The 13,839-nt window shown below is 41.0% G+C and overlaps 1 protein-coding gene across 3 annotated transcripts; it reads left to right on the top strand.

Annotated features, from left to right (window-relative positions):
• Positions 1 to 453: 453 nt before the first annotated feature.
• Positions 454 to 11,875, top strand: LOC125544830 (uncharacterized). Of its 3 annotated transcripts, none has more exons than XM_087547543.1 (17): positions 454 to 616; positions 2,226 to 2,307; positions 2,563 to 2,683; positions 2,788 to 2,973; positions 3,060 to 3,272; positions 3,359 to 3,865; positions 4,140 to 4,322; positions 4,401 to 4,508; positions 6,772 to 6,957; positions 7,039 to 7,210; positions 8,132 to 8,196; positions 8,287 to 8,326; positions 8,737 to 8,889; positions 9,430 to 9,540; positions 9,632 to 9,706; positions 11,485 to 11,538; positions 11,651 to 11,875. In XM_087547543.1, the coding sequence occupies exons 2-16, from the start codon at positions 2,244 to 2,246 to the stop codon at positions 11,488 to 11,490; spliced, it is 2,190 nt and encodes a 729-aa protein (XP_087403669.1). In that variant the 5' UTR covers positions 454 to 616; positions 2,226 to 2,243; the 3' UTR covers positions 11,491 to 11,538; positions 11,651 to 11,875. The 3 variants fall into 3 exon arrangements, with proteins under 3 accessions (XP_087403669.1, XP_048564557.2, XP_087403668.1); XM_087547542.1 differs by adding an exon at positions 770 to 806 and having other exon boundaries at positions 474 to 616; positions 11,485 to 11,875; XM_048708600.2 differs by having other exon boundaries at positions 11,485 to 11,875.
• Positions 11,876 to 13,839: the final 1,964 nt, after the last annotated feature.

Raw genomic sequence — 13,839 nt, 5'->3', positions numbered from 1 at the left:
TAAAATTAAAAAGTAAAACATGTTCATATTCATTTGCTAGAAAAATTTCATGTTTATTAAAAAAATTGCTCATGTGTTTTCAAAAAATGTTTGTATATTTTTCTAAAAAAATTAGTGTATACAAAAGAAAATATTCATGCACTACTACAAAAGAATGCTCACATATATAGAATGAAAAAAATGTTTACATATCTGCCTCCCTAAAAGGATTTTAAAAAAAATCAAAGGTAAAATCAAAAAAATAAATAGAAAAATAAAAAACTAGGTTTTTTAGTCTAACTAGGTAAAAACAGAAGAGAGGAAAAAGGAAAAACAAAAAAACATAGAACCAGAAGAAAAAAACTAAATGGGCCAGAGCGTATGCCGGCCTAGACTCTGTATGCCGCCTTGCCTCGATTGATCAGGCCTGCTCCAGCCCCGGACTGTGTTCACTGTTCACCCACTTCACAACTGTCTTTTCTTCTTCCGTTCACCTCACCTCGCGTGTAGGCGCGCGCGCGCTCGCTCTCGCTCCCCCCTCTCTCTCTCTCGTGGCAACGACTGGCCGACCGCCGCCGCCCTACGCAAGGTGCCTAGGTATTCGTCGGGCCGTTCGCCGGCGACGAGCACCCACCAGGTGTGCCCACCCCTTCTCTTCCCTTCCCGCTGTGCGAAACTGAGCACCCACGACACCTTCTAGATCCGCCCCTGATTGGTGCGTTTTTGCTGTTAATCTGGGGCGATTTCTGCTCAATACTTTTTGCGTTGATTTTCGGAAGGTTTGGTGCAGGATTAACGGAGGTCTCTACTCTCCACGCCACCTCTAGGTCTTCTACACCACCCGTTCCGTGCGTGTTCGCGCGCGCACGCTGTTTGATCAAATGTTTCCTTCGTTTTGATTACGGTGTACCGTAACCAGCAAGCAGTGGCATAATTGTGATAGTTTCCTGGGTGTTCGCGTGGCTTTAGCATTCCGACAAGTTTCATGATCTTGTTTGACTGCCTCATGGGCTCTTATGAACAGTAGCTAGTGTCATCGGAGTCATGCTGTTTTTCAACCCCTGCCCGTTGCCATTTTGCTGTTTTGTTTCGACTCAGCAAAGTGGTTTTCCTGTCAACGAAATATAATTAGGACATTTCTTCGAATTCCATGTTCATTTAATGTATGGATGAGCAACACGGAAACTGAAAAAAACGGAAGGCCGCCTACAAAAGATATTACTGTAGCTGACAATATTACGAACCTCTAAAGTACATTAGTACTCCTGGTTTTCAAATCTTATTGGAGGGATCTTCAATACTGCTCTCCTTATTTTCGTGCATCTCATGGTTAAAATGGCGCATTAAGTGTTCTATAAGTTCTCAATGTTTAACCGTGTAGCCTGCTGTCAAACTCTGATTCGCATAGACTTGCTTTACCAAGCTTCATTTGATCCTAAGTCTATTGTCAAAATGTCAAATAGAGGTCCCTTGCTCCAAATGTTGTCCAGTAATGTTAATTATTCCACTGATAAAAGAAATATGTTCTGACTGTCAAGGTCAAAGTTAACTTGTAGTTTGTTGTTTAAAATTATTGTCATTCTTCTGCAACCATTTACTGGTATCTAGTATGACATTGCAAATCAAAATTGTTTTCAGTTTAGTTCTAGTTAGTTCAAGCGTTCACTTCTATGGCCCACTTGATGTTTTTATCGATCATAGTAACTTCCTACTTTCAAGTTTCAAGAAATGAGCTGGTGCTCTGAATGGAATGTGCTCATATTATTTGTTGCCTGTCAGATTTTCACGTTCCCCATTGTTTGCTGTTTTCTGGATCTTTGGTGAGGTCCTACCCATTAAGCACCTTGATGAGATTGCCTATTGTCTCTGAAAACATGGGCAATAGGTTTTATTGTTTAAATCTAGGTAATGTAAGCTGAATAGAGGTATGATCTCAGAGAGAGATAGGGTCATTGAAAATCTAGTAGTCAGTCGATAGACCCTTTAATGTTTTTTTATTCTATTGTTTAATGTCTCTCTGTATTTCACATGTGCTTTGTTTCCTATTAAGCATAGTGGTGGGAAAAAAACAAATCTGAATTGACCTATTCCTAATGTGTCACCAGCATAATTAAAACATCACCAGCATTTGCAAATGTATTTGGAGTGGTTATTAAGAATATTAATAATAGTGGCATACATGGTTCCTCTTCCACTGTGTGTCTTTAGTGGTTCCTAATGTATTTTACTTTTCCTTTGGCATGCAGTCCACGTTTGTGGGAACCATGGATGAATCACGAAAAAGAGCTGCTTCTAATGCAAATGCTAAAAATACAAGTTCATCCCTTGGTATGTATCTTGTTATTATTGTGTTATGATACTAGGTCATCCAGGCACCTTGTTTCCTTATTATGCTTCACCATAGTCAAATTAATCTTAGACTGCTATGTTGAAGATTTCTGATTGATGCTGTGTATGAGTCATGTTCATTGTATTTGTTTCCTTCTTATCCTCGAGAAATTAAATCTACTACATGAGCTGTGCGGTAGACTTGGAAAATGCATTTTAAAGATTGTAATGATTTAACATGTTATTTATTGGCAGATGAAGACTTTGGCAATGATTTTCTTTCATCTTGGAAGTTACCAAAATCAGGAAAAGATACAATTGACTTTGATGTCGAGTCAGCTCCAAAGAGTAGCAAGAAGTTTAGCTTTGAGAATTTGTGAGTATTGCGCTTCAAAGTTTCCTTAACATTTGGTGCAAACAAGTGGAAATTAGTTACTATCTAGTGTTCATATGGTGCTGACAATCTCTTTCCTTGTCCAGTGATGATTTTGGACTTGATGGAGCCTTTGACAAATTATCATCATTTAAAATGGGCATGTCTGATTTAGATTTCTCTAGTCCTCTCAAGAAAAAAGCAAAGAACAACAGTTCAAACGGCGATGAGCTTTCTGAAGGGAGAAAAGTAACTGAAAAAGACAACTTCTCCTTTTCCTTTGATTTTAATGAGTAAGTTATCCTGGCTGATGAAGACTGTTCTTCTCATAAAGTTCATGCAATTAGCTGTTCATCTTGTTTATTTTGTTTCCTTAAAGGCTGGGCAACTTCAATCTTGACACAAAGTTGGGCTTTGAGGAAAATGGTATGAGCAGACCTAAAGAAAAAACTGACCCTATCTCTTCAGAGGGTAACAAGGATCAAGAAAATGGTATTTCAGGGAAGGGCACTGATGTTCCTGAAGATAGTAAGAGTAAGGAACAAATACAAACACAGAATGCTTGCACTTTGAAGCCTGCTCATTTGACAAGGTAGGCGAATCTAACGAACGGCAGTTGTCTGACTTTAAGTATTAACACTACTGAGTCATCTAACGAAAAATGCATCATTTTTTCAGCATCAATCCTGCAAGTGTGGGCCAACTTGAAGTAGATATGGTGTCAAATGATGTGCTTGAAGAGCACTCTAATGAGACATATCCAACAAAACCAGTTGTCAACAATTCTTCTCATAGCTTTCCTTCCACTGCTGTATCTGGTGAAGATCCAACACATTTGAAAGCGGTAGCAGTTCCTGGGAGCAGCAAGGAAGCTCTTCCAGTTGACCCTAGTAAAGTTAAGATAACATCAAGGGAGAATAATAGCAGTGAGCAATCAGTTAGTTCACAATCCAGAAACAAGAGCACTGAGAATGTCCCCATCTCAAGAAGATCAGGGGGCCACTCAGATTCTCAAAATAACCAGAATGAGCCTGTGGAGGAAAGTACATCTCTTAATGAAGGAAGTCATGGTAACCAATTTTATAGAGGCACTTCAATGAAGCCTCTAAGGAAGACATCATGCGGGACAAAGAATGTTGAGAAAGGGACTTCAGGTCCAAAGAATCTATCTTCAACAATGCAGAGGTTTATCTTTGACAAAAGTTTCTTTCTCAGCAAAATAAAACCTTCAACCTAGTGTTGACTGCTGTTTGTTTGACAAGAAAAGTCTTAATTTAAATTAGAACATCATTAATGTTGGATTAAGTACATTGCACATACATCATTACGCACAACAAATGCTTCATGGAACCCATGGTTCTGTTGAGTATCATATTTTGATTTACTTGGTTGTGACCTAACTTCTAGTTTTGTGTGTTGATCTCTTACTAGGCGAATGTGTTCTGATACATTTATGCAGGGAAATCAGAAATGTTAAACCTACACTAGTGAATGAAGCAGGAACCTTTTCTCTTCTGTCCAAGTCTGCAAATACGAAAGCAAGCAGGCCTCCCCAAATAACTTCAGAGACTACCTTAAATCAACTAAGTGGTGCCAATAACATGATCAAAAAGACAAATACACATCCTACAGACCTGAACAGGTAATAGATAGATTGGCATACTAGCATGTACTTATAAAATGATAAAACTGTATCACTAATGAGTGTTTTCCAATGCAGGGAACACAAGCATGCAGATCCTGATAAACATAAAATCACGCCGGCAAAAACATACTGCAAGCCAGGATTACAGGGGTTGTCAACCACCTCCATGAATGCCAAACATGGGTACGTAATTATTCACCCTTCAAAGTACAACAATGTGCTGAGTTGAAATATATGCACATGTTTACCTGGGTATGCTCAACTCTGCTGTATTTTCTCCATATTATGATGGTGTCATGATGATATAGTTTCCATAAGATTTTTTCTTAAGTCCCACTGTGTATGAACTTACCTAACATTGAACCGACAGAAATATCATTCTAAGACCTCCTTTGGTTTGTTGGAATTTTATAGGATAGAATTTCTAAAAGATTTCTTTTCCTATAGAGCCATTTGGTTTGTAGGAATGGATTCCTATTTTTATGTAGGATTGGTCCCTATCCTTCACATTTCAAAGGAAAAAAATTTAGCTATGGACCTAATGGAAAAATTCCTATCCTATGAACCAAATGACATCTCTTTTCCTATAGGAACTGAGATAGTACATGTGATCTCATTTCCTATGACTTTCCTATTCCTATGATTTCCTTATCCTATGAACCAAAGGAGGCCTAAAGTTTCACTCCTATTGATCTTGGTCTTTCAACAAACTTTTATTGAGTTTATGGCTTTATGCAGCGCTATGGTTTATGCGGTGTGTGTGTCCTTATACATCAAAAATGTGACTACCTTAAATATTTTGAATTTCAATGTATCTTTCATAGATGTGGTGGCAGAGGTTTCGTAATCTCTTGATAGTGGAACCCAGTCCATTTCTGGATCATATAGGAAAAAAAAATGTGGTGGCAGAGAAGCAACTGATGCATTGAATAGAGTGGATTTGCATCACATGCATTTTTCTACCTTTCGAGTTTACACCATGACATAATGCTCTTTGTTGCAGTAGTATGTATCATTCTCAACTTTCGACAGCACTGGTAGCTAATAAGTTCCGCATGTCATTTACGCCATTTTTAGAATCATAGTATAGAAGGGCGCAGCAGCAAAGCTGTTGCCTTGTGACTAGGACCATGTGGTCACATGTTCGAGTCCTGGAAACAGCCTCTTGCAGAAATGTAGGGAAGAACTGCGTACAAAAGACCCAAAGTGGTCGGACCCTTCCCCGGACCCTGCGCAAGCGGGAGCTATGTGCACCGGGCTGCCCTTTTTTAGAATCATAGTATAGTTTACATGGTAGCAATGTTGTAATAGGAAGTCACTTACCACAGTGAATGTGATCCTCGTGGAAAAGGACCCCCATTGTATTTGAATTATAACTAACTGTACTTTGGATTTACTTCCTGACAATCCTACATGGCATAATTCTTGATATTTGATGTACTCATGGTTTATCATGTCTCTAGAACAAAGTATGACCTTTTCCAGTTCTTAATTGGTATTTTGAGTTCTCTGTAACAGTCAGTCATGATTCAGGTGGTCCGGTGCGACCCCTTGGCCCGGTGGACTGGACCTGGCTTTTGGCACCAATAGGGTAACCTGACGGCCCATATAACCTTTAGGGTCCAACAGGGCCATATCCTTTTGACCCTAGGGTCGAACCGCTCCTTCGTGCTTTGCGAGGTGCCGCTAGCCATGCTCCAACACGGGTGGTTGCTTCTGGTGACGCCCGCGCACGCCTTGCAGCTTCCGCCGCCGGGTCGGCTGTACGTTCGTATCAACGTGGTCCGCCGCACCACAGCCACAGCCACGCCCATTGCCTGCGACGGCTCGACGCAGCACTCGCCCTGCAGCTCGTGCCGCTGCGCCGGCCGCACGTCTGTCTCGGCATCGTTTGTGGCACCACAGGCACCTCCACACCGTCGGCTGCTCTCAGTATACGCACCCGCACACGTCCTGCAGGTCGTGCTGCCGCGCTGGCCACACATCTGTCTCGCGTCGTGCACGACGCCACGGTCACCACCACGTCCACAGGCCGCGACCGCCCCACAGAGCCAAAAATGGACGTCTTGCTGCTGCCAGACTGGGGGTGCTCATCCTGCTCTATCCCGACGCTGGTGGGTACACGACTGCGCGTACGACACCGTGTCATCCTCGCCGGCGTGCGCCTGTTTACTAATTATTAGGGCCGAACATAGGTTTACCCGTGTGGCCCTCTTAGATGAGATGCGGGCCGAACTGTGGACCTGTGGTTTTGCAAGAGGTTTAGAGGTGCAGTAACTGGTCCAAACCGGACCGGACCACTTGAATCTTGAACAGTCAGTCATCGTAAGTTTGTATGCCCATCTATTTCTGGATTTATCCGCTTCTCTTGTTATTGTTAAGACAGTCTACAAATCTTCTTGTGAGATATTGTCAACGCTGATAAATATATATGCATCTTTTTCAGACTTGAGCCACTTAGTGCAGGCAACTCATCCATTAAGAATACTCCAAGCAGTACAGCACATACCACTGGAAATAATTTACTAACAAGCCAGATGCTCCTAAAAGGCAGCAACACCTCTGATACGATACAAGGCACTCCTTCCAAAGATGATAAAAGACCAACAACTTTCCAACTGGCCGGATCAAGGTTATCTCTACTCCAATATCTCATGTTTTTTGTTCTAGAAATGTTACGTGAAAGGGGACTGAATTATTTTCCTGAATGTAGAGTTTCAAAAGTAGGCAACAGAAGTCCAAAGTCTGGCTTGATTCTGGATAAAGATTCAGTAAAATTGAGTGGGAGCAAGGGTTCCCCTGTAAGGACACACAAGATCCCAAACTCCTTTGTTGAAGGAAAAGCTGCATTGCTTAGTCCGTCCATTAAGCAAAAGATGCCCGAGGTTCTTTTCGTTCTGTGCAGTTTTATATCATCAAACACATTTTCTTTTATGCTTAAGCTTGTTTCCTTCTTTGCTTTATCCTAATTGCCTTCTTCTGAAGGTTGTGATTCATATCATTGCAAAGAGTTACATTCTCTAAATGCTAACATTGCATTGTTCATTTCCACATTGTGTTGAGTGTTTGTACCCGCTTATTTTGCAATGTGCTGAAGTGTTGCATCCGTATAAAATTTTACCTTGGAGTTACAAGTGTTAAATAATATATCAATGTAGAGATTGCCGTATCTTGATACTGCAAACTGATTAGATCATGTGCCAGACCTAAGAGATCTACGATGCAACTACAGAGAGTGCCTATTGGCCTGTCTCTTCAATTATATGATCAATCAGCGCATGCAATTCTTTAATCTAGATATGTAAAATTTAAATTGCACTATGTTTTGAATTTGGTATTATATTTCGAGTGCCAGAGTGCTATTTTATCATGGTTGATCTTCAAGCTTAGACTTGAGATTTCAACCAATTGACATGATCATATTGTGTAGATTATCAATCATTTAGACCTGGACAAATAAATATATTTTTTCTGTAAAATACTACCTCCATTCCAGAATATAAGGTGTATCGATTTTCGTGCAAGTCTACCTTGCATGTCTTTGACCAAGATTATAGAATAATATATCGACATCTACAATAGAAAATAAATAAAATATGAAAATACTTTTCGTGATGGATCTGATGATACAAATTAGGTACTATATTGATATATTTTTCTAAAAACTTGGTCCTTATATTTTGAAACGGAGGGAGTATTACCCAAGCTACAATGGAAAAAACATATATAGTTTTGTTATCTGTGTTCTATAGTATAGGAGTATAATTTTTGGTACTTCTGTTCATGCTGTCAACTTCCCTTCTCAGGAATCAATCCCAGATCCAAAAGCCCCTGCTGTGCTGAAACGCATCGTGAGATCTCCAGCTGTGAGGTTGTTGGTCCGACAACATCTAGTAGATTCAATGTACCTCTAGAGTAGCTCTTTTTATTGGAAATAACAGGTTTGCAATTTATCGTGTAGAATATCACCGCAAACTGTTCCAGAGTTGGGGAATCAAACAGTAAGTGTATTGAATATTCCTTAGTTGTTCTATTATTACCTCCAGTCCCAAAGGTTGCCTTGGTACACAGTCGAACATTTATAAGAACGACCATTAATTTATATTAAGTTTCTAGATCTGACAGAAAAATAATATCAAAAGATATAGTTATGAAAACCTTCCGCCACACAATATTTTATATCACTACGTTAATAAGTTTGTAGTCTCATGTTTTTCGACTATATTGAGCAAGAGGTTTGCCGCTTTGATGTTTTGATAACTAGAACTAAGAGTAGCAATTCTACAAGATGAAAGTAGCAGATATAAGCACATCTTGAGATTGTGAAAAAGGCAAAGGTGACTTATGTTTGGAACTGGAGGTAGTATTCAGTTATTCACGTCCGCTCATTTTTGTTGATTTCACTGCTTAGATTCAAAGTGGAACTCCGAAAGCTCGTATGGATAATGCAGTTTCTTCCACAATATGGGAGATGGGTGACATTTCAGATCTAGAGTTGCCTGCCCTGTTAGAAGATGATGGAAATGTAGAGAAAGCTGAGGCTTGTAGAAAACAGCTTGAAGATGTGAGTAAATCTGCCAACGAATGCTTTATTATCCTTGTCTGAAAATCTGTTACTAGAATGTAAACTAGCAGTTGGGGTTCTCAGTTTGTGTTTGACTGAGCCTTACCCACCTTAAAACTGATATAGCTTTGGAACTGCACGGTTGGACTTCAGAACATTTCAGGGGCTGCTTTCCCAAATTTATTATATTTCGTGTCACTTTACTTGTATTTTAATGTTAATTATTTAAGAAGACTCTTGCTCCCCTTTTGATCACATGAGAAATATGGAGGGTGAAATTGTAGATGGTACAACTTGCAAAAGGTGCAGAATGCATCTTCTCCAGATCATTAATGTCACGGCTTCATGCAGATAAATGAATATCATCAGTATTCAGTAGTGACTAAGATGGTTATTTGTTTCCTTATTGATAGTGCAATACCAGTAATTTTATCCTCGATGCAACTGGTATTTTCTTACTCTACATGAATACACGTGTTGACGTGTAGAGGATCTGAATTAACAGTTGAGATATTTACGTTTTCATGTCGTATCATGCAGATGTGCATTTTGATGAAAAAGAAACACACGGAAGCTAAAGAACTAGCAGTTCGGGCTATTGTTAACAACAATATGCTGTTGATGCTAAACCACCCAATGTTTGAGGAGAAAATATCCTTGCCTACTTCTAACTAAGTCACATGTTACTACTGCATATTCACATACATGGATGTTAAACTTGGGATTCCTTCACCAGAAGAACCTTTCTGCTCTTCAGAAATACGCCGACAGCATGAGATCCAAGCACTTATTTGAGGAAATTGTCACAATGGATACTGTAAGTTAACACCCTATTCCATTTATATGCTTCTGATTTGGTATGCTCCCTTCATTTCACTATATGTGTCCCTGGCCTCGAAAACTCCTTTTCACTATGTTTGCCCTTGGGCCGAAACCATATTTTTCAAGTGCCATTTCCCCTCTTTTGCCCTTGATAACCGCTGTCGTTTACTTGTTTTCCCGAACATCATGACATTGAATGCAGACTGGCTCCAATGCAAAACTGGACATGGCCAATACATGCTTAGCTCCTAGTCTGAGTCATCTTGAGCTTAGCTTTCTATATTTTCTTGCAGTTCTTCGTTTTTGAACCCTTTGGATTTCTGATCCTACCATCTTTTTCTTTGTTTTACTCAACAGTTACGGCTTAAAATTACTTGTTTACCAGCAATCCATTATGGGATAGTAGATGCCAGAAAGTAATAGAACTATACAAAGAAGTCTAGAGATCTTGGAGTGGAGGTACCTGCATGCTGCATTTATGTTGGTCTATAGTAGCCTCGGATCATTACCAGCATGGAGTATATCTTCAAAATAATTGATAATTACCTTTGCAGCACAACTTGGAGATGTTCATTTCCACACATTGGTGCCCTATTAGTTCGATTAGTGAATACTGCTTTATTCCTACATGATGGTTTGCTGTAGAACTATGAACTTAATAAACAAAGTTATGGAAGCTCAATATACTGCAACTCCATGCATCAGAATATGTGCAATTGCCATACACGATCCTAGTTTTAGTCTCTTTTTATTCTTCTAAAGTACCTTAAAAAGTGCTAGACACTGTAATTACTTGGAAGTGAGAACCAATCACACGAGTGCGTGGGATATCTATATTGCTTTTTCTATGCTAGTTTGACCTTCTTTAATGATTTCGTATGCAAAGTTACCTACTGATATGTTGAATTTAGAATTGGGCTGTTGGAAGCATGAAACACACCACACTTTCAGACTTCCCTGAAAAGTATTGTCAACTATACAGATTATGGTGTGAGTAGCAACTGCTTGGCATACTATGTTTTGTTTTCCCACCTGCATAACCCATTTCTGATCACTTGTAGGGATGTTTGGCGTTTTAGTTTATACCATTATGTAATACTTCTATCTGGTTTTATTCTTTTCGTTTAACATTTTAGCATTATGTTATTTAGTAGAACCGTGGTTCCAGATTGCTTACTTGCACATATTGGACAGCTTACCTTGCATTGCATGCATCCTTGTCAGATGACTTCTGTCTTCTTGTTTAGGCTGGCATTAGCGTATAATATCATTATGTTATTTAGTAGAAGTGTGGGTTCTGAATCACTTATTTACGCATGTTGTACAGCATGCCTTGCATTGCATGCATCCTTCTCAGATGACTTCATCTTGTTGCTTAGGGCTAATATCAATTGGCTTCCATCAGCTATATCATCCAATGTTCTATTGTTTCAATTGCCAATCGTATATGTTCACTGGGGTCTCTCATAGCACTGGAGTTACCACTTAAGTGGTTACTAATGGCATATATTCCTAAAGATAGCTCTGAAGTAGGTTATTTGTTCTTTTATACAGTATACTTGCATTGGTTCAGTACTTCCAGTTGCAGTTTAAAAGGACGCATAGCTTGTGATCAGTTTTATGCACGGACTACCTTGAGAAGTTGCCTTCTGTTTACAGGAAGTTCAGTTTTGTTAGCAGTTGTAGTAAAGCATCTTCATATTCTGCCAATATGAAACTTCCTCCATCATATTCCATTGTTTATAGTAACCCAGTAATATTTTGTTCTGGCAGTATTGATGCGGGAGTACTGTGGGAAAGAAGATGCTTCACCCTGGAGGAACACGGGTAATGCAAATGCAATGAAAGGACATATATAGGATTCAGCATGTACTTAATACCGAGACGAAGTTCAAACACTACTGAATAGCTAATGTAGTCACATTACTTGCTCCTGTAGAGGTACTTTGCTTGCATGTTATAGCTAGCAGTTGTTTGGAGAGTGCTGGAATCAGTAGTTGGGTCAATTCCACTAGCACAAGACCTGAGTACTCAAATGGATGACAATCCAAGAGGGCATGCTTACGAAGTTTAGTTCAGGTGACTAGTCAATCCCCGGTGCCATCTGTGGTTAAATCCTGTATGAAATGCAATTGAATAGAAGTCTAGTTTCACATTGGATCAACCATTAATCTAAGGGTAAAGTTAACGATAACAATTAAGCATGGAATAATTATGGTGGGTGACTAGGCATCCCATTCCTTCTTAATCTCGATTCGTAGGTTAAAAGCTGGTTAACTTTGGTGCCTCGACCTTTTTGTAAGTTAGTGTGTTACAAGTGGTAAATTTTGGCATTTCTAGTACACTTGTTAGTATGTTGGTTGTCTAGTTGCAGTACACTTGGTAGCACTGCCGGGCAGGCTTGTGTGATTACCAACGTAAAACATAGCGGGTGGGTGTCAGCAATACCTGTTGTGTTTTCTTAATTTTGGTTCACCTGGGAAGATGGCCCCAGCGATCTTTGATTTATTACCTCTCTATTTACTATACGATTTTGCATGAACTAGTGCACATCACAATATGCGTGGTCTTCCCAAGGATGAAAGCAATTGTGACGGTCTGTCTCCACTTAAAATGGGTGGTTTAACGCCAAAAGTCAATGTGCTTTACATCGTTTTTCGGTCCAGTTGCTTGGCTAAGTAGGGTAGGGTAGGGCCCCAAGTAGTCGAAGGTGGTGCTGGTGTGGAGGGTGTGGAGGAACCCATTGAGTGTGGAAGGTTATTGCTGGAATTAAAAGAGGTTATCGCTGTTTACGGCTTGATAGCTGACACCGGCGAAGGCCATATCAACGTTGGTTTACTGTGAGTCCACAAAAGCCAAAGCAATCTCGAGCAGCAATGGCTTTTCACATGGTTTGCCAGTCCTATTGGCTCAACCATACACCTAGCCTACCTTTCTCCTCCAGTGTTGGGCTCCCCTTTTCTTCCATTCATTGGATCATCCGCAAAAGGTTGAATGCGTGTATCGAATCATGGACGAGATAACTAGCATCCAGAAGGAGATTGATATATCTACTCAAAAGTTGGGAGTAATTTGATGAGTTCGATCGTCGTATACTCGTATCCGACCTATGGAGCTGCAAAGGCGCCTGAACCAAAAAACACCGATAACCGTCCAAGCCAGCCTTTAGGCAGGTGATATCTGATAGGGAGGGGGGAGGCGCATGCGTCCAAGCCGGTCGGTTGTGGTTGCGCCTTTGCTCCGCGCACGTACTATCGCCGGGCATACCTACACATTGGTCGCCTCTGATTGATCGAGAAGACGATGTGCGAGTGGTTGAAGCGCATGCACTCAGGAGATCGGCCTGGCTATTGGCCGGGTGCCCCAATGGAGGCATTTTTTAGTGAACTTTTTGCTAAATGAAAACGGCCGCCGATGCAACCGTCTAACCGGTCCATCCCACCGGTGGAGTGTTTCAAAATCTCTTACGTGGAGTCCATAATGCCCCCGTGTATATAAGTCGGTCCATAGCTTAGGCATGATTCGTACTTCCTAGCTAGCTCCAGAGCCCATTGCCTTGCAGTGTCGTTGCATCAACGATCCTGCCTCATCTTTGCACGAAAGATAGGGGCATACATTGTCGCTGCAGCTCACCAGTCAAGCGCCCGCCTCTCCGAAGCAATAGATGGCACGCACCACCGGCCTGGGGCTCTTCATCTGCGCCGTGCTGCTGCTCGCTGCCGCCGTGCCCTTGGAGTCGGCTCGGGTCTTGAGAGAAGCACCGTCCGCCACTGGTGGCACTGGTGTCACCGAGGTATCCATGAAGGTGCCCGACGAGGGGCAGAGGCAGGTCGGCAAGGCGGCGGAGTCCAAGCGCCTGAGCCCCGGAGGATCGGACCCTCAACACCATTAGGTGGCCATTGTGTTGAGCACTCCCGTGCTCGCCGTGTCGAAGGCTGTAGGAAGGAACAAACGAAGGTTGGCGAGGGTGTTTTTTGGGACAATAATTAAGGTTGACGAGGATAATGTTATCGTACTGCCCATTCGTTCAGTGCGGTTACTGTATGCTTTCACTTTGTCTTTTAGGTGAGGGCGCTTTCCTACTATATACTGTACTTACTATATACTGTACTCTGTATGTGTTTTATA

Source organism: Triticum urartu, chromosome 3A (genome assembly GCF_056163025.1).
Source record: "Triticum urartu cultivar PI428250 chromosome 3A, HENAU_Tu73, whole genome shotgun sequence".
Taxonomy (NCBI): Eukaryota; Viridiplantae; Streptophyta; class Magnoliopsida; order Poales; family Poaceae; genus Triticum; species Triticum urartu.
This window is presented reverse-complemented; position numbering and strand designations above follow the sequence as displayed.

What these genes read in the sequence shown, in the direction of transcription:
- LOC125544830 (XM_087547543.1), top strand. Translation starts at nt 2,244, where the DNA reads ATGGATGAATCACGAAAAAGAGCTGCTTCTAATGCAAATGCTAAAAAT. An exon ending in TTCCAACTGGCCGGATCAAG is followed by an intron (nt 6,958 to 7,038) that starts GTTATCTCTACT and finishes TCCTGAATGTAG; the next exon opens with AGTTTCAAAAGTAGGCAACA. An exon ending in GTAGAAAACAGCTTGAAGAT is followed by an intron (nt 8,890 to 9,429) that starts GTGAGTAAATCT and finishes CGTATCATGCAG; the next exon opens with ATGTGCATTTTGATGAAAAA.